This window comes from Prinia subflava, chromosome 10 (genome assembly GCF_021018805.1).
Source record: "Prinia subflava isolate CZ2003 ecotype Zambia chromosome 10, Cam_Psub_1.2, whole genome shotgun sequence".
In the NCBI taxonomy this organism is placed as follows: Eukaryota; Metazoa; Chordata; class Aves; order Passeriformes; family Cisticolidae; genus Prinia; species Prinia subflava.
Window position 1 is genome coordinate 16,586,033 of NC_086256.1, and position 20,913 is coordinate 16,606,945.

Genomic DNA, 20,913 nt, shown 5'->3' on the forward strand with positions numbered 1-20,913 from the left:
GATGTAACTTTAAATAAGCACAGATAAACTATGCAATGATTTACAAGTTTAGAGTGCAATAATTTTTGCTAACAATAAACAAAGCTGAAATAATTAGAGAAGAAAACATTAAAGCAGATACTTGCAATACAATACTGAAAAGGAGTATTGTCAAGAACAAAGCTACTGGCACTAACAAGTGGCAAAAAATTTACCAGTGCACAGTAAAATGCCAGAATTCCAAATAAACCCGCGCGTTCCCACCAGGTGGCGTCCTAAAGGCACGCACGCTTGGAAAGGATTAAAAGCCTGCTCAGTTACAGGCCTTACTGTGCAGCAGAACACAGAACGCTCCTCACTTAAACCATTTTAACACTTCCACCACGTTATCTAACTCAGATAGGTCTCAAAGCCGCAGTGCTATTCCCTGCACTTCAGGATGAGGCAGCTGTTAGGCACAAATCTCTATATAACAATAAGGATTTATAGTCCTGGTTCCACACACAGTCAGACAACTTCCTACAGCCATGTCCACATGTAAGCGGAGGAAAACAATGCTGCAAGCATGGAAAGAAGGAAGTGTGCTCATCAATTCACTTACTCTCCATTCCCACAGTACTTGTCCAGTAGTCTGCACTCAAATCCAACCCAGCCAAATTCACAATCCACAGTTATTACCTGTGTTAAGGTTTCTCAGGATCAGTTCCCATAGCTAGGCAACCTGTCAGGCCTCCCCATCATTCCTGCTCAGTAAGGCCCTCAGCACAGTTAGAGGCATTAGCTTTAAAAGCCATATTCCCACCAATTAACAAATAAATAAATATAGCATCTTAGTCTTCTAATTACTTTTAATTGCATACAGCTCATTAATATGGATGCCTCTAAAAAACACATTCCAAAGGTGTGTGTACTATTGTAACCAGACAATAAACAGCTGCATATCCAAGCCTATAAATGCATCTCATTGCATTTCACTTGAAAGATTACAATATATCTAAAAATGTTGAAAAGCATTACTGGACCATCCCCATCTTGCTAATCATAATTTCTTCATATTATTCCCCCTAAAGAAATGGTTCAAGGTCTACAAAAACCAGTATTTCACATGAGAGAGTAACAGCTCATGAATCCCTCTTACAACTGCTCTAAAATACGTATCTTTTTTATGCTGAAATGCATTAAACAGACATAATAAACTAGTTCTAGAACGTTGCATTTAAGTTGTGATTTCTTTTCAGTCTAATAGTAAATTTCATCTTTACCTTGCAATATGAGACACAGGTATTTCTAGAGCTTTGGTGGAAGACATATAAAACAAACTGCCATACTGACATGAAGAAACCTGGTAAGCAGCTGCAGTACTTAGTTCTATTAAGTCATATTTTATACACCTGAGATTCCCAAGACTCCAGGCAGGTACTTGGATACCACTTATTTAAAACAATATGAAGATATTCACATCAACATTTTATTCAGTTTATTCAGCAAGTGAAGATGCTAAAATGCTTCCCCCTGTCCCCTCAAAGAGAAGATGCTGAACCCTTTAAGTGTCTTAGGGGAAGTAACTTCAGTCTTACAGCAAAAGTCAGAAGTCTTGAACATTTTACTACCTAAAACACAGAGTACACACAAATACAGCACAATACAGCCTTTTATAAAAGGCTACTAAAATATTTTCCTGCTCCATCTGCACATAAACCCACACTTTCAAACCAAGTTCTGTAGTTACAAAATCAGGGACAATAGTCTTCTACTTCAGCAAACAGTAAATTTCAGCATATTGGGAAAAAAACAAATACAGGTAGATAGAACATTAACATGAAAGAAACTGACTTAAACTACACTAGGTAAGGGCACTGTGAATCAATTCTTAAATTTGACTATTCAGACTGAATACACAACTTGCAATGACTAGATTCTTAGCATTAGAGGTTGTACGTGTGGTTTTTTGGTTAGTATTTCTTTTGTGGTGGAAGGGTTTAGGGTTGGTCTGTGGTTTATTGGGGTTTTTTTGCTTTGTGTGTTTCATTGTGGGTATGTTGTCCAGTTTTTTTAATTAACTCATAACTTACACCTATCCAGGGTTATGAATCTCATCTACCAGTAGAACAGAGCAAAATTTCATTTAATCCAATTTATGTAATTTTGAGAATGCAAATCACAATGAACAGGGGTTTACAAAGACAGCACAGTGACCATGTCATGTAATGATGAGGAAAATTAAACACATGTGGGTGAAAAAGATGAGATGATGTGCTGCCAGGCTCCTTACCCATTGCTGCTGTTGCTGGAGCTCCCTGATGGTATTCTCAGCTTGCTCCAGTTTAGTATTGGCCTCATCACTCTGCTGTTTGATGGTGGCCAGCTCCCGTTTTATGAGGTAGTTTTCCTCAGCCTCCTGGGCCCTTGTCACTTGTCCCTTAGGACATAATTTATTTTTTTAAGCACTTGATGACAAATCCAAGGAAAACTGCCTTTGTGATGCTTAGCTGCTTATTTCATCAGATTGGTTTTGCAAACAGCACAGAGTACAATTGGTAGAAATTTTAGGACATAGTAGTACTAAACAGCTGCTTTAGTATTTATTACGAAGTTCAGCATCCATTTAGCAAGCACAGTTTTGTACTTGCATTCAATAAAATCGCTTTCATGCATTATTACTCAGTTGTACATGCACAGATTGAAGTTCTGAATATTCAATTTCATTGTTAATACAGTGTCATAGAATCCATTTGCCACAGGAATTTGTACAAAAAATTACAATAGGTTAGGAAAATTACTGTAACGTGCAGGTATTTGGTTTATATATTTTTAGTAAACAAAATTAAACAAGTTTCTAGCAAGATGTATTAGCTCTGTATTTATTCCAAATCAGCAAAGCAGGGATAGAATACAGCATGCAAATATGCATGCATTAAAGCAGATGGGGTTTTTTATGAGTAGGAAGAGAGTCATACAGTAAAAGACTAAAAGACTATACCTGTATCAATCTATCTGCCAAGGAAGCACTTTCCTACAAAGGAAAAATTCAGATAGGAATGAGGAAAAGGGAAACCAAAATACAAGGGGCTGACAATAGAGACAAAAAAGACCAAGAGCTGATAGAAAGAAAATGCCCAAATTCTACCCATTTTCTGTGCAAACTCTTTTTGCAAAATTAACAACTCATCATATAAATGAAGGCAACTCAGCCCAAAGGTCCCAGGAAGCAGCCTTTTCTGCAACAGATTTAACACAGCCCATCTTTTGAATCTTTTGGATACAAAAAGGTTTCAAAGCCAGATTTCTGTAACATTTAAAATTCACCTACAGGAGACTGTGTGTTTTTATTTGAATGGCTTGCTTCCCTAATTAACGAAAGTTACTGAAACATTCTCTGACATGATCGAATAGACAGATGCAAGACACGATCTACAGTCCCCCACTGCATGAAACAAAGGCACAATTTGAGCACAGAGGGAATTCCACTAAGCACTGAGGCTCTCATGCACAACTACAGCTTCCACTAAGACCAAGCAGGGAAGTTAAATGGCTAACTGACAGACAGGGAGGAAATGCCAACTGTGACACCTCATGTTCCGTTTTACTGAACCCTTGCAGTAACTCATTGAGCACTTCATGGAGTCTTTCCTTGCCAAACTTTGGCAAGAAAAAATTCCATTTTTGCACAAAGCCCAATCATCCTGCAGTTGCATTTAATTAATTTCTATTTTATCACCCCTGAAACCACTCATTTTTTGAACATTCTACAACAGAGAAACACATCTATTAATAGACCTTCTTCATCCTTGAAACTTTTATTAAAACTGAAGTTCAAACCAGTAGATAAGAGCTATTACTTAGAAGTTAAGGTATGCTAAGGAAATCACAACTAAATCAGATGGGTTTGAATGATGGAAAAATATTTTAAAAGTAAGTTTCCAACAGAAGAACTTAATGTATTTTTCACACTTTATGATGTTTTTCAAATGCTGTAATGATAATGATCTTCAGAAATTTTATTAATAGATAATATTTTCCAATTTTGAATTGTTTTGATTCCAATCAGATTGGGATAATCTGAAGGTGAATTCTGAAATTCTAAGTACAGAATTTGCAAAAGCACTAGCATCTGGCAGTTCATCATGAACTTCATAACAAAAAATAAAAGGTTTCAAACCCCTACAAGTTAAATATAAAACAAGGATATTAACTATTATATATTTGCCAAGGGCTTTGAAACTATTTATTACAGCTTCAACCTTCTTAAAGAGAGCCTACTCTTTTCCATTCATTTTATACATCTCCAATACTAGAAACAACAATGTTTATAAAATTGTAGTTTTGGTCACAGCTTTCACAATGCATCCTTATTGTGCATCTTTTCCAAACTAAATTCTGAAATCAGTTAATTACAATCTGATATAGACGGACTGCTTTTCAAGAAATTGCAATGGGGTTTAACATCTGAAGTTTGCCATCTTTCGATTATGTCACTCTTAATTGACAGGTTACCATTTTCTTCCCTGTGGAACATGAACAACTGTTTGCAACTCACAAGAGCATTCAGTTCCATTTGTTGAAAGGTTGTCCCTGTTTGTGCTTGAGATGGACAGGCACGTTCTCATTCCTGAGCAGAGCAGCTCAGATGCAATGTGTCACGGGAAGTGTGAAACCAGGACACAGAGAGGCCACAGGGGAACAGCTGGCAATGTATCTACAGCAGTCTCCACACATACTTTTGAAGTTTCAGTCAGTTACAAAAAAACCTAACAAAACTCTACTCCAGGTTAAACGTATGAAGTAAGTCATTAGATATTCTCCCCATCATGTACCCAAATCTGCCACAAAACCTCAAAACTACATAGAACGAATGAATGGCAGTGTTCCTGTTCTCAGGATGAATGCTGCAACACCTCTCTGGTCATTGGTAGGTCTGTCACTTTGCTCCTACATAAAAACACCAAGCAACTTCAGGTTTTCAAAACTGAGGATTCTCTCACAATGACCTCTTTTCCAACCAATCAGTCCACTGTTTCATGGAGTCTTCTGGACTTTGAATATATGCTTCTAATTCAGAAAGAAAACAATACAACACAAGCTGGATATGTCAAAATGTTTGATTTTATAATCACTAAGAAGCAGATATAACCTTACGTATCCTTTAAAGCATTGACCTTAATTGCTTGGTGATAGCCATGTTATTTGGCTAAGTGCTGCTAGTAAACACCAGAGATTATTAGGAAAAGAGTAAACTATAATTCTGAGATTCCAATTTCATGTAATGAAATTGCCATCAATAAAGTCTAAATTAACAGAGATTATATCTAATCCCCAACATACTTACTTTTTCTAGTGTTTCAATGCGCTGTTTTAGGAGTCTATTTTCAGTTCGTAACCTCTGGAAGGTAAACAGTTCACAAATCCATTGCTCAAGTTATGAATTGAAAGTCTGATAAAAGCAAAGCAAACTAAAAAATCTTTATCTCATCACATGCATGAAAATCAATATAAGTACAAAAAAAATGAGTGACCTTCTTAACATCCTTTCATATTATGTACTAGCTCAAAATGAGTTTAAACACACATCTCATGTTATGTGAAAACATCTATGTTGCATTAGCTGAAAGCTGTATTCTGCAGCTAAACCATGGGGCTTAACCCCACACCAGACTTGCCAGCCTCTCCTTCATAGACAAAGTCTTCATGGTTAAGGGACATGAAAGGGCACTCCCTGCATTAGGACAGGCTAATGAAGCAGCTACAAGGTTTCCTTCCATTTCCTCACAAGAACTTATATTAATCTGTAAGGTTATACTGAGAATTACCTCAAATGCCCCAGAAGTAAGAAAGATTTGTACTGAACTTTATACTTTACCAGTGCACTTGCTGTAAATTTTAGCAGTCAGGATTCAGATAGAAGAGATCCATACCCCTCAGAACAGGGCATGGGATATCAGTTTAGTAAATGCTTTATTCTGCCAGGCTAAAAGGCAAACTCAAACTAAGCTTGTTTTTCTATCTCCTCTAAAATAGTTTCTTCTGCTAAGAAGCTCTGCTAAGTCAGAAAGTATTTACATATGTCCCAAAGCAGGGCCTAGAAACAGATAACTTTGCATTGTTTGGTTGGGGTTTTTTGGTAGTTTTTATGTTGAGGTAGACTTTGTGGATTTTGTTTTGGGGAGTTTTTTTGTTTTCTTCTTTTTGGGGGTGGGGGATGGTGGCAAGAAGCAGGAAATTATTTGAAATTAATTCATATACTAGAATCTGAAGTTACAGTTGACTTTCATATGGTCTTACTTTGTCCTGTTCTGCAGAGAGCTGTCATTTGAGCCCTGCAAATCTGATTTCAGCTGCTGTACAGCAGGTATTCATGCTGCTAACTGCCTCACTGCCTGGTACAATAACAAACTGCCTGAACTAATACCTTTGTGCTCCCAGGTGCATCTCACAGTCCTTTTTCTGAAGAACTGACACCTTAAAAACTGATATTGAAAGGCAAAATGACTAGCAGTGGACAGGAAGAAGGAAGGCTGTACCAGCTCCCTCAACAAAGGTTTACATAATACACTTGCACATCACTTCTCCCACTGTCTTTTCTCAAAAAACTGGCTAAAAACACGAGGAAGAAAATCCAGATCAAACAACATGCTGTGAAAAAAAAAAGGGAAATAGGGAAAAAAGCATCAAAAGCCTATTTATGTCACAAAAGCAAAAAGATGCAGTGATTAAGTACATACAGGAAGTAGGTCAGTTAGTAAAAAGGGAAAATAAACTCCACTGGCAGCTTGGCTTTTTCCCCCCAGTCTGTATTAACTGCAAAAGCTCCAAAAGAAAAAGTGACTGCAACAGAAGATATCACAGCTTGGGTCCAATGCATAAGAAAAATCAAGATCTCAAAATGAACAAGAAACCACTCAAGTGCACTCTATGAAGTCTATCTTAACAAGTATCATACAAACCTCATGTGTGGAGCACCTACATCTAAACCAGCATATTTGGAATCTCTGATAAATGAGGCCACCTGTTATTAAACTTTTGTCAGCATGAAATACTACAAAAGTAAGTACAGCAAGCCCTCAAAGATTTTTTTTTAATGTCCACCAGAAGTCTCAGTAATTTCACTGTAGGTGTCCTTTATGAACAGACATCCCAAAATAAAAATGCTGAAGGAAAAGAAATTAGGGACCTTAGTTATGTCCTGCTACATGCAGAGATCAAACATGTAACCCCATCTAGGAATTTAATTTATTCATAAATAAATTTGTTGAGGGTTCCTTACTTTAATTTCAACTTGTTCTTCCATTTCTTTTGTCTTTATTGTAGTGTACTCTTTTTCTAGCCTAAAAATTAGAAATAGTAAATTATGATCAGACACATTTTGGATAGTTTACTTGTTGGTGTAATACCTAACAAAGAACAGTAGAACAGAGATACAGATTATTGATATTTCCTCTGAAATGCACTCCTGGTAATGCTTAGACTGGACCTTAAATATAAACACATATTTCAGTAGATATGAACAGACTGAACCAGCACTCTGAAGTGCAGGAGCTTGCTTGGATACCTTACAGTGGCAGCAGTTTGGAGCTACTCTGTAATAACCCCTTTATGTAACACAGTCATCAGTTCAATAGATTCTGGCAAAAGAAATCAGACATTAGAAAGCCTAGAAGAAAAAGATGCAAAGAAATCTGAGAAAAGTACCTTAAATATAAACCAATTTTAGCCTCTCCCCAGCAAACCAAATGAAAAAGGCAGCAAGAAAACCCCACAAGCTGAGATAACAATGTCTCTACAGAAGGCAGCAAATGAGGAAGTTCAGACTTGGAATGATAGGATTTTCAACTACATACACTTATACTGGTTTGCAAAGAAAATATTTTTCCTGAAAGCTTTGTTGTTACTTCCTTTTTAGAGAAGACTGCTCACTCTACTGATTATAGGCTGCTGACAGAAAAGAAAAAGATAAAGATTGACAAATTCAGCTTGGAAGAGCCTGGGCACAACCTGCAGTGCAACAATGAACATACGATACTCACAACCAGCGGGTGACCCACCAAATTCAACCCTGGCAAATCACAGCTTGGCTAATCAAAACTAAATTTGCCAAAGGCAGGAGAGACATGCAACTAACCTTAGCAACAACAACAACCAGTAGTGGTATTCTCAAGATTTCAAACCCCAAATGAAAGTTGTTTTACTGTTGTCAATGTTACTACAAAGTTTTATCCATTTATATTTTAAACAGCACTGATTTTGACTATAAATGCACTCTTTAGCACCGTGATTATTCTTCCAGTTCCTGAGAACCAAAATCTTTAAAATTTAGGCCAGATCATAAAAGTTTCATCTCCTTTCCCTGCTTCACCCTGAAAAAAACAAAAGCAATCTCCCCTCCCACCAGAAAACCACCCCCTACTCAGCCTTCCTATTCAGTTCTTTTTTTTACTGAAGTGCTGTAATTCTCCATAACTTGCAGTTTTATTCAAATGCTTTTTTAGTTATTTTTGTAAATGAGATGTTACTTTATTATATTTAAAAAAAATAGCAAATACCACTTTAGAATCATTTTTTGCAGGCAGAACTTCGGTTTTAACTGTTTATGTAGTATAAAACCCCAAAGAAATGTAAAGATGGAAAATTCAAAATAAAACACTGAATAACAATTCCTGAGGGTAAACAAACAGTAACTCAGCAACAGTATAATCTATTTTCTCAAAATGTAATACCTACTTTTTCATCTTTTTTGCATTGTATTTGACTTGATAAGATGCTTGGATTAATTTGTCTGGACCACTGTCAAACTGATGTGGAATGACCTTTTGAAAGTGCTAAAAGCAATCAGAGGACAAGGTTACATATAATTAACAGCTGCAAGGAAATATACACACCCCACACATTTCAGATATCTCTTAGAATTATTATAACCACAGCTTACCTGTAACATTCCTTCCATGTCAAGTTGCAGTAATTCTGCCTGGTTCATCTGAAGTAGTGCTAAACCTACTCGAAATACTATCTCTAAACCCTGAAAAGAGAAGTTAAAAAATATCCAACAATTATTCATGGCACGGTCAGCAGTACAGAGTTTTTCTGCTATATACTTACATTGGAAATCTCACCTAACTAAGCACAAATAAGAGAGCTACGGAAAAAATCTATCAACAAATTGGTTCTGTGTTTCTTTTTTAGTTCCAAGGACAAGAAGTCTGTCCGTTTGTCCTGATGCCAGACATCTCCCTCAGAGAGGTTAGAGATGAGGCAAAACCTCGAGTGACAGGAATTCTCTAGGTCAGCTCTAACAACCATTTTAAGTATATCTACTAGAAAAATCCTTAGGACTTCTCAAAAAAGCCATTTTAATTTCAGACACAGTACAATGCAGTTAAACTACTGGGGAAAAAAAAAAGTCTCTCTATAAATCCCATCTTGGACTTTCCTGAGGGGGAGCTATAAGGATCCACCTTTGACTTACTGCTTTCTAAAAGCTGACTGCAGAGCAAACATAAGCTATGATTTGTTACAATTATGCAAAGCTCTCATCCTAAACATGGCATAGGTGTCTTTGTGATAATGACACTGAATTCCTTTGGCACCGATCGTCATGTGGACAATAAAAGGAACTCACACTCCCACTCCTTGGCCTGCATATCCTCAATGAACTTTCACTTTGGCCCAAAAGCAACATTAGTTTCCACTGCAAACTCACCATAATATTGAGGAATGGAAGTCCCTGCTGCATCCAGAAAGAACAGATTTGGGAACACTTCAACAGGCTTAGAGCACAAAACTACACACAATATCAACATTCAGAGACTTAGCTACTCTTCCTTGACAAACTGCACACACAGACACCTTCCCTTAAAATAATCTCATCAGCATAAGAAAGTAAAAGCAAGACTGTGAGATTTGTCCATCATAATGGGATTTATACCACTACCTAAATAACTGCTTTCAACAGCTACTCTTGAAATATAACATATGACTACTATTTAGTAGTTACCTCAGACATAAAGATATCAAATATTCTTGTTGCAATTGGTAGTGGAAAAGTTGTAAGGAATATAGTTAAAAACCATGACGATGCATACATAGAAGTGTGAAAACTCTGAGACTGAAAGTGCACATAAAGCTCTGGAAGATGTTCCTGGAAAAGAAGAGCAATAAAATACACAAGTTTGTTAAGCTTCTGCTTGTAGTTTTAGTGCAGACATGCTTTTAAAAATTTTGAAAACAAGAAAATAGTTGATACTTAGTACAGACAGCAGCTGTCTGTACTAGCAACAGGACTAGGAAAGACATAGTCATACCATCATTATCAAGAACCATGCAACAAAAGTCCCAATACAAAACATCCTATGGAATGTCTACTCTGCAAAGCAGATAACTAAAACACTTCCTGATCCCACAGGGAAGTCAAGCTTGTAAATCCCTGAGTAATATCCAAAGTGGGCTACTAAAAAGAGCTGACAAAATCTAAGGCTATGTGGTATCTCACCCCTGATCAGCATGTTAGAAACTGGATCACAAAACAGAAACCTATTTTTCCCTGTCAGCCTGACCAGGAAGAACCTGCATTCCAATCTGAAAGCAATTTCAATTCTACTTATGAGGGTATCTACCAATTTTCATCTTTTAAGATACTATAAATTGACTATGAAGACTTTGACATTCAGAGTCTTCAGTCCAAACAGAACTAAACATTCATATGCTTAAACTGCAGCAATATAAATCTTCATGCTTCAATGTTTAAAACCAGTCACTGTCTGCCAAAGGTTAAAAAAAAATTGCTCACAGAGCCACATGCATTTCTTTCTGAAGTTCTACTGTCAAGAGTAGAGCCTGTTAGCCAACAGACATGCCTGCCCATGAGCTGTAACTCCCAAGTTCCTTATTAATGGTTACTGAAGAGCAAGTTTGATAGATTTTGTATGTACCTGTATCATGCATTCAAACTGGTACATACAAAGGCCCAGTTCAGCCATGCTTGGTTTAAAGAGTTCTCGTAGTCTGTAATCTTGCATTAATTTAACAAACACACAGAATGCCTCTTCTTCTGGCATCTATATCAAAAATAAAAAAGCACAGTAAAAACTCTGGACAAATACAGCAATATATCAGAGTAAAAGCCTGGGAGGACTTAGGGCTGGGGTTTTGTGTGTGTGTGCATGTGCACGCAGCAGAGTTTTTTTGGTTGTTGGTTTGTTTGTTATGAGGTTTTTATTTTTTTTAAGGGATTTATAGCCAATTACTCCAACAAACATTTGTATATATTACATTCTAGCAAATAATTTCTAAACTGAAATGGAGGTCTTTAAATTTCTTATTATATACCCTACTTTGCCATAAACCAAAAACCAATAATACAAAGGCAGCTTTAAAATAAACAAATCAACTGTTCAGTTCCATTTGAACTCTAAGGGGATTCCTGTAATAGAAATGAGAAGTTCATTTATTTTTGAAATATCACTCACCAAAATAGCCTGCAAGCCTGCAATCCTACCTTAGCTCTGAGAAACAAATACATTCCCCCACTCCAATACAGTATCTTAGCAAATAGAATGTCACAAAGTAAATTTCATTTGATTTCCAGACTAACAGCTGCCCTTGACAACTCCATTGTAACAAAATTATGAAAGAAAATCATTGCAAAAAATTCCAATAAACCACCACAATGCATATTATGCATTCTAGCATGGATTGTAGAGTTTCACATATTTTTAAATATTTTTACCTGCATAAGCAGTAATCCAACTATAAAAGCACTTCCTTGACAGTATCCAACCTCACGATCCACCAGAGAGTAAGCCTGGGAAATAAAGTTAAAACTCTCAACAATTAAAACCTCATTATCAATGAAAACTAATCATAGCTCATCCTGCTATCTTGTTAATAACTTATTTTTCCTCTCCCCAAACCCACCAAGGGCAGACATCCCATCCAGGAGTTTTAGTCAGACACTGTAGTTTCTACCTGCTGCTACAAACTCTGCTCTCTGAGCACCTACAAAGCTAAAATGAAGGCATACCTACCAAAACCACAGGCAGTTTTCATCTGCAGTTACCACCGGCATACAAATCTCAAAAAGTTCTACTTTTATAGGAGACAGACCAGATATGGAAACAAGTTGTCTTCAGAAAAAACATGTGTTGCAGTTTTATCTACAGACAGATGAAATGTGGTCATCTCCATGCAGGTGGCATCTTTGTTTTAGAGTTATGGAAATTATTATGATTTGGAAACCTGCCAAATTTTCTGTTGAAACTATGTTCTATGGAAGAGTCTGACCTTCAGACCTCTACTGAAGACTAAGTAATGCAAACAATACTACATTGGCATTTTCATTCTGTCTTTGGGCACTGGAACAACTGCACACTAGCTTGTACCTGCCACTGCTGCTGCCCCGTGCCCTTCAGACATACCTGCACACTGGATACGAGTTCTGAGTGCCACTGTTCTTGTCCTGAGCAATGCAGTTTACTTTAACTCATGGCACACTCCATTCCGTTACTATCTGCACTCAGTATGTGACTCTGTTCTGGTGCCAACTTGGTTTTACTTTGTGACACATAAAAAAACTTACAGGAATGCCACTGAAACTAAAATGGGATTTGTTAAACCATTCCAATGTCTTTGGTTTAAAAAAAACTTACAGCACAAGAAATTGGTGCAAGTTCTCTATATACAATGAAATTCAAGCTGGTACATGTTCTTGCTAATATATTTTCAAGGGCTGAAATACCAACTCACCTTCATGACGTTGAACAAGACCTCCTGCCCAAGGCTATCTTTTTCTTTGAAAAAATCATGTTCAGGGTACGTTCTAGCAATGTCCCTTCTTATTAATTTTTCACAAGGAGATGTCATTTTTAAAAGCTCTGAATACTGATCCTTAATTGGCATGCTTTGAGCACTGCATAAAAGTTGCCAAACAATTGCTCTGAAGTGATGAGGTATCCCTTTTCGAACCAGCTCCTAAGGCACAGAAAGACAATTTATATTTCCTGAAAATATTACAAAAAATAAACCTAGAGACAAAAGAAATTCAAATCAAGTTCCTCACAATTTCAGAAAAAAATTACATTATGGCATAAATTACTCATATAGTTTATAAAGTCAAATTTAGTGGGATTATTAAGCCAACAAAAGTAAGCAGTCTGAATAATTTTTAGTGGCTAAATGAACTACCAAAAGTAGTCCCTTATCCAAGCTATGTAAAAAACTGAACATTCAAATATTTTATACAAGAGCTTTTATTAAACAGAATTTAATACAATTATGTCTATATTTCATGAAAGATTACTGAAGGTAACACCCTTAGTAATATTTGTAGTAATTGAGATCTAAGAAATTATCGACTAGAAATTACTTCCAAAATAGGTAAATGGCAAAAAGTAGAACTAACTGTAGCACAGTCAACTGCAACAAAAAATTGCACAGTACAACTATCATTTAACAAACTTGACAAATTATGTCTAATTTCTCTGGTATGCCAGTATTTCCAAGTTATCTTCTAAGAAAGTATTTAAATGCAGTTTCAGACACTGGCCCAAGAAAACATTAAGTTTACACCTACTAAATTGACTAAATTTACTTTATCTTTTGAAAAAAAAATCTACTTGGTTTTATAAGATTCAAATATGCCTAGATGTATTCAAACATGCCCAAGAACCTGTTACTTGTCCTTGAAGAAATTACAAGGACAAGTAGTCTTGCTGCTTGATCTGAAACCTGAGAAGGAAGCATTATTCAAGAATTTAACAGACTGTCTTGGCAGGACGTTCTGCAACTAGAATCAGTCTAACCTAGAAGATCATCTCTTCAAGACTATTTCCATTTTGTACCTTAAGAATTGTTATAAAGTATTCTGTCTCATAAAGGCTAATTTCTTTCATTATTATTTATTCTGAAACCAGAGTTATCTCCTATTCTGCAAAGCTTCCTGTTCTTCCTGTTTGTTCCACATATTTCTCCTACATCTCCAACATTACAACTGATTAATGCAACACTGATAACTTTCCAAGAGATTCTTGCTGTCAAGTTTTGTTTTTCTTAAGCTTGACCTCCGCTGCAGGAGTTTTGCATCACTGACCTCCATTTTCCAGTACCCCTAAGCTCTCAATCCATCCTTCTTCAGAACCACAATAGTAATGCCACTCCAACTATTTCTCCTGTCTACAACACAAAACCAAGGTGTTCTTCCTAAAAGATTCCCAACTCCAAGACAACAACCCCAACACAGCAGCCTTACACAACTGCCTCTACCTATCCTTTGTCAACAACACAACTGGACTGTACATCTGCCATCTAAAACCTCAGTGGCTACTAATAAAGCAAGAAACTTCTTGCTAATGCCTCGTTAATGTACCTGCTTGACAGAGTAATTAACACCTCCAACTTTCCTAAAAGAAACAGCAGGAAAACACACCTACTAGGCATGGCATGGCATGGCATGTCAAATGAACAGCAGGACTTAAGCCATCCTTCAGAAGTGCTCCATAAGTTCTGAAGCGGACTGAGAGATGCAAAGGATGGAACACATCATCTTTGGAGGAAGGTAGAGACACTTACGTCTAAAACCTAAAAAATTACCAGATTTCTGATAACACTGGCTTTTACAGCCACAAAGACACCTATGCTGCTGCCTATGTACCTACTGGCACAATCAGGGAATACGTGTGGATGTTCTGATAGTCCATCATAAGTGCAGACTCACAGTTAAGGTTGACTTTCGACAAAAAAATACTGGGAATTATTCAACAGCAAATGAAAACTTGGCTACTTTTCAATATAATATTAGTCAGTAATGTAATTAAATGTTCCCTGAAAGTTAGTCAAATACTCTTCAAATTGTACTTGGCCAGCTGTAAAAACAAGTGATACTTGTGACACTCGAAAATGTTCAAATTCTAACTAACCATATCCTCTTATTACCATCTCACTTTTTCTTTCTCTTGCCAGGCTCCTGTGGCCTTCTTTTCATGGCCTTTTGGAACATCTTTCCACAAACTGCTTTCCCTATACAAGCAGGAAATCTTTAGTTCACTTTCTTCCCTTGTTTCCTCTCTCAAGTCATGTTCTCTCTTCACAACTGCTTTGTATGGAAGATACTTTACTTTAGCCTATTGTTGTGCCTTCCCACAACCTATTCATAGACACACATTTCAAACTGTTCAAAAGACCTGACACATTTGTATTCTGCACATAAAACTACAGACTACAGCCAATAAAGAACCAAAGCAGAACTGACTGGCCTACCAACAAAAAAAATCCCATGCTGCTGTGCTTGCCGCCACTGAAACATTGCCATGTTCAAATACACTAAATGCTTTTTAGTTTGAATTTAAAGTGTAATTGAACTCCACTTGTGTACATGACCACAACTAACCCAGACTGGACACGCTGGTCAAAGTTGGTCCAAGCCATCCAGAATTCAAAAACTGTGTTCTTCTGCCTAAGGTCATCTCTGGGGTCAACATACTTGGCAAGCACCAAAACTTAAACTGATTGTAGCCTTTGAGTAGAATTATCAGCTCTCACATTAAGAATGCTTTAAAGAGAGAGCTGCTCAGTATACAGCAGCACAGCACACATATACATAATCATAGCATCAAGCTATCAGATGCCCTTAAGTTGATTTTCAGTAATTCCATTTTTGGAAACACGAAGCTAATCATCCCTCCACTCATGGAAATCTCTCACGAGAAGTAAACTGAAAGCTTTAGTATTCAAGATACAATAAATGCATCTGGTTTTCAGCAGGAGACATTTGCTGGGTGACAGAACATAGGAAGGTTAGAAAGGATGCACTAAGGCTTAGGGATGGAAAGATTCAACTGGAGGTTTGTATTACATATTTATTTAAAAAGAATAAGCCCATCACAAAGATAAAACAGTATCACTTACATCACATTAAAAATATACCCAAAAAATAGTTTCCAACTCCTACCTTAACTTGCTTTTCCTTCTTTTTCCGTACATCTTCCCATTCATTCACAATCCTCCCCCAGAGGATCCACGAGTCTTCTTCAAGATGGCTGAGATTGCTAGAAGCTGATGAACTAGATACAAGAGAAGATCCACTATTTCTTCTTGACCCATTTACTGATCGTAAGGATTTGCTATCTGTTTCCAAGAGTCTGCAAAGAAAGCACACAAAAACCAAATTCAAGTTCTTCTAATCAAAGGATCATACTATTTATTGTTTTCTTGACAAAGAATGCAGCCTGAGGTTCAGTGAAACCGTTTTACCAGCATTCATTCGGACTAAATGTGAAAAGAACTGTTCAATGTTGCTTTCTCTTGAGATTGCAAGTAAATCTGCAGACAGAATAGTTCACACTGCAGCATTTTAAGAAACAGAAAAGTCACCCACAGCTGTCATGCATCAGACTGACAAATAAAACCTAAGGATGTTAAATATTCTCAATGATAACATCAAATGTCAAAGAATTTTAAAAAATACAGTCATTTAAAAGACAAAAAAATTAGCCTTCTAGAAGTCTGCCTGATTACACTTTTTAAAAATTGACAGTATAAATAAAGACAGAACAATTAAAACCTCTGAAGTAATTTTAAAACAACTAACATTTGCTGACAACTCACAAATCAACACAGTGTTTTATAAATACACAGGAGAAATTCCAGACCTAAAGACGAAGGATGAGGCAACAGAAGTGATTAGTAAAGCTAATGAATGTCTAATTAAAGTGAGGAGTGCAAACGTGAGAACCTCTGGGGTTATCCAGAAGCAAAGTATAAATAAAGATGTGTCAAGTGCTCGACAAATTCCTGCGGAGATTTCCCTGTGAGCTGGTTGCTGTGGCCATGGACTTGGCAAAAAGACAATGCTTTGTTTATCCTCAACTAATATTGAGCCCCATACGCAGGGGAAGTTTTTTAGACCATGTTTTATTTAAGAGCAAAGATTCAGACTAACTTGGATGTGTTTCACTACACCAAGAGTTTCATTTGTGCTTTAATCTCTAAGAATCCCAGCATCAGTACATCAAAGCCATGTGGTTGAATAATTTCTCAAAAATCAGCACAAAATTAATCCCCAGCATTTCAGCAAGGTCAGGTTATGTTTTAGATATTTAACAAATTATAACCCTAGGCATATTGTGTCTGAGATGGTACAGAAATCTCAGCATACCTACAATTTTTTAGCTCTCTGCTACAATAAAGATATTTATACTAGCCTTCCCTGTTCCCAGCTTTCACCTACCAGTGTTTATGAAAGCAAGGGAAAAAGTAATTTTACTCATGAAGACAAATAGTACAGTTTCTGCAGAAGTATTTTGTTTGGAAAAGTGTTAAATGGTAATACCTCAGGAAAAAGAAAAAAAATGAAGCCTTTTCAAGACAAATTTTCATTTGGAATTTTATTTAAAAAAAACCCAAATAATTTTCCATTTATTAATGGACGCATAAAATCTAGTTTTGAAAAAATACTTTAAAATCCATTTCAGATGTTTAGAAACCTGGCTTATACTGATTCGTAACGAAAAAATTGAAACTCCTCTCAATCCAAGACAATGCCTAAACACCAAATTCAAAATAATCACAGAGGAAAAAGCACAGAATAAACATTAAGATTATAAAAAAAAGGTTCTAATGAGACACTTCCAGTTTTCACAGGTTTCTGTAGAAGTTATACTAAGTTTCTGTAATTTGACCTTACCTGGATAAACTCATTGTCCTTAGATTTGAAAACAGGAAGTTCTTTTCACAGTAAGTCGCAAGTTCTGTGACGTTTAGTCACTGTTTTCTTTCATTTAAAACTTTATAAATGATTTACTAATGCCAAATAGTTCCACCAGGACTCTGGACTGAGCTTCCTCTTTATTCTGTGGGAACTTTCAGTACAATTACAGATTATAGAATGCTACAAGACACAGCTGAAACAATTTGAGTTCTTTCCTATTCTAACTGTTACCTAATTCATATTCTCTGTCTGACATAGAAGCCTACAAAAAACCCAAAACCTTTACAAACATCCCCAGCAGCAGTTCTTCCAGCAAGCAGAAAGAATGGTTCCCTGTGAACAGAGTACAATTGTCAACAAAGTGCCACTGTGCTAAACTGCAGATGCAAACTGTTCTGAAATACAGTGCAGCCAGCACCAGAGCATCGAATTTCAGTATTAAAGGGCAGTGTCTCACCAGCAAAGACACACTCGATAGGGCAGCCTCCAAACAGAATTCACACACAAGACCAGTGTGGGACTAACCACACGTCTGGCTAAAATGAAATAAAACCAGACAAGACTGGCTAGTTTACTTACTAAAATGAAGAAAGCTGACTTGAGGCAGAAAGCCCAAGCTCACATTCCTTCAACAAGCCAGGCAGTCTGACTGCAGGCCTTAATGAGAATACTCTAGATGTAAAGGTATTACACCTCAACATAGATAAGCAGTCCAAAGAACAGTTTGCTTTTCAAATACAAGTTAGCTGCTTTGTCATGAACAGACTAGAAAGCCTCAGATTACACACAAGTTAATTTTCTTAAAAGGGCCACTTAACTATTTTTTTGCTTCTTTTGATAATTTTTCATTTGCACAGCAAAACTTACATGGAGTTAATCTTCGAAGACAAGGAATAGTGTACGAGGTGGTTCTAGAGGCTTCCTTCTATTGTAAAAATCTGGACAGATGTATCAAATTCCCTTCAAATTGTGCTGCTCTCAGGCTGCACAATGCAGACATGAGAGAAGACATGCCAGGTAACACACAGGCATTGCCTCTCCTCCCCTCAGTTACTCTCTTCCTCCACTGGAAGTTACGAGCCTCAGAAGTGACTCAGCAGAGAAAAAACCACACAAACAAACCAACAAAAACAAAACCCCAAACCAAATTACCCCTCCCAACCAAGAATAAGAATAATATTAAAAAAACCCCAAACAAAACAAAACAAAAAAAACCACAAAAAACAACCCACACAGAACAACACCACCAAAAGAAAACCACAAAAAATCACCAAAAAGCAACTCCCCCTCCCCAAATCCACCAAACCAACCAACAACAAAAAGAAACAAAACAACAAACAACAACCACCAAAAACCAACCCAATCAAAACTCGAGTACCTCAATTGCCTCAGTGCAAAGGCAGCACACTCACAGAAGCTGGAACAGAAGCTAGTTTGAGCTAAATTAGCAAACCTTGCACTTCACTACAGCTCAGGGATAGCTGTCTCCAGTAGGTAACAAAGCCCTGCAGCTACCTGCCAGTCTAAAAATCTACTTGGAGCTCAAGTTGTTTACGGCCAACCTCTCAAAAACTATTGAAACATACTTGTCAAATATAACCAGATTTTGCAAAACAACAGATGACTTAGGCGTCCTGCCTCAAAAGTGCAAACGAGTATGGCTTCTGGAAATTTGGCATTAAGAAATTATACAGCTCAATTTCATTTCTTAGTGATATTGTGAATTGAGAAATATTTAAGATTTCAAGAAATTAATAGAAATTACAGTTATGATCTTAGAAGGTGAGAAGGTTATACCCAAATCTCATCCTTGAGATACTCTACTTTAAAAATCACAGTGTATTTTCTTACTACTAGAGTCAGCTATAAACACTCCTGTAAAACCAGGAGAGAAAAACACCTTTTAGAGTTCCACAAAAACACAACTTGTAAAAATACAGCACAAAAATACGAATTTCTAAACCTCCGGGCTTTCAAATGGAAGCGCTGTGCCATGAAGTTTTAACTAATTCCCCTTCAACAGCCTCTGTGCTACAATGGCAATAAACCAGTTTTTGTCTGTGTACTTCGAAGAGCAAAGCGTTTCCCATTCACCTGTTCTGCTCCTCGAGTTTAGCCAGCAGTTCCAGGTCGTCGGGGCTGAGCTGTGTGGGTGAGGACGGCGAGAGGGCGGGCGTGGACAGCGTGGTGGAGGGGGACGTGGTGTGCAGGGAGGCAGACGGGCTCGCCACCTGGCTGGCCATTTGACTGACGGTGTGCGACACCGTGTTCTTCACCCATGAGAGAGTGGAGCTCAGCTTGCCTGCAACCTTGTCTGTCGCCACCTGCAGCGACAAAAAGAAGAGGATGCAGAAGCTGTCCTGCATAAGCTCCTGTTTTCCAGCAAACCTGCTGCATCGAACAAAGGGGGAAATATACAATACGCACAAAGCAACACCGAGATTATTTATTCCTCCAGGACCCCAAAGCTGTCAGAAGTAACACACGCATCACCAGCAATACAGTATTATAGAAGAATCATGCAAGTATGTTGCTAATCCACAAAGACAAACCCCGAGAAACTCCTGATGTATACTCACAGAGCTCATCTCTGCAGTACAGAAATACCACAGGATCCAGGATCAGCTCCGACTTCCCATTATAAAAATAAATAGAAATAAAAGCTTATTTTAAAACATCTCGATAAACTAAAATAATGGCACAGAAACTGTAGAAACATAGCTATAGAAACAATCAGCCACTTTACTGACAGACACTGAAGCAGACTATCAGTGTAACCCCCCACAGACCACCCACTGCTCACCTTCACTAATCCCTGTAGTGGTAGGACAGAGGAGCAGGGGCTCCACAATTCTGATTTACACCAAAGCAAAGCATTCTCTAGCACTGCCAGTGTGCAGAAAACAGTCACAAAGAATCTTTGCCCATGAATCTACAACACCTGAAAGCCTCACAGTGAGGCACCACACTACTGCCTCTCTTCTTTACTCCCTTTCTCTTCAGGTCACTCCTACACCAAGTGTCCTTGATCCCCAGTCCCACTGGAGTGCCTGGACAGACCCCAGAGTTGGGGGGAAAAGTAAGAGGTGCTGCTAGAGTCAGGGAAGCAGTGGGCTGGGAAAGCAAAGGTTAACTGGTGCTGATCATTATCTGCTGCTGCTTCCTGACCAGAGCTATGGAAAGAGCAGCTGCTGGGGGCATCTTCCAGTGAACCCCTCACTAGAGCTTCCCTTCAGCATCTAAAA

At 37.5% G+C, this 20,913-nt stretch overlaps 1 protein-coding gene across 6 annotated transcripts in view; it reads right to left on the reverse strand.

Annotated features, from left to right (window-relative positions):
• The window catches only part of EVI5 (ecotropic viral integration site 5), a 71,669-nt gene that overhangs the window by 38,328 nt on the left and 12,428 nt on the right, over nucleotides 1-20,913 (reverse strand). For 2 of the 6 annotated variants that reach the window (XM_063407505.1, XM_063407504.1), the window contains exons 2-14: nucleotides 20,248-20,299; nucleotides 19,763-19,992; nucleotides 15,911-16,100; nucleotides 12,712-12,936; nucleotides 11,696-11,770; nucleotides 10,899-11,024; nucleotides 9,965-10,108; nucleotides 8,900-8,989; nucleotides 8,695-8,792; nucleotides 7,241-7,301; nucleotides 5,306-5,359; nucleotides 2,960-2,992; nucleotides 2,252-2,398 (exon numbers count right to left, since the gene is read on the reverse strand). In XM_063407505.1, coding sequence (XP_063263575.1) covers nucleotides 2,252-2,398; nucleotides 2,960-2,992; nucleotides 5,306-5,359; nucleotides 7,241-7,301; nucleotides 8,695-8,792; nucleotides 8,900-8,989; nucleotides 9,965-10,108; nucleotides 10,899-11,024; nucleotides 11,696-11,770; nucleotides 12,712-12,936; nucleotides 15,911-16,100; nucleotides 19,763-19,992; nucleotides 20,248-20,256 — 1,482 coding nt within the window. In that variant the 5' untranslated portion in view covers nucleotides 20,257-20,299. Of the gene's footprint in view, nucleotides 1-2,251; nucleotides 2,399-2,959; nucleotides 2,993-5,305; nucleotides 5,360-7,240; nucleotides 7,302-8,694; nucleotides 8,793-8,899; nucleotides 8,990-9,964; nucleotides 10,109-10,898; nucleotides 11,025-11,695; nucleotides 11,771-12,711; nucleotides 12,937-15,910; nucleotides 16,101-17,644; nucleotides 17,820-19,762; nucleotides 19,993-20,247; nucleotides 20,300-20,913 lie in introns of those variants that run through there. The other 4 variants (XM_063407503.1, XM_063407508.1, XM_063407507.1 and 1 more) reach the window with 3 other exon arrangements.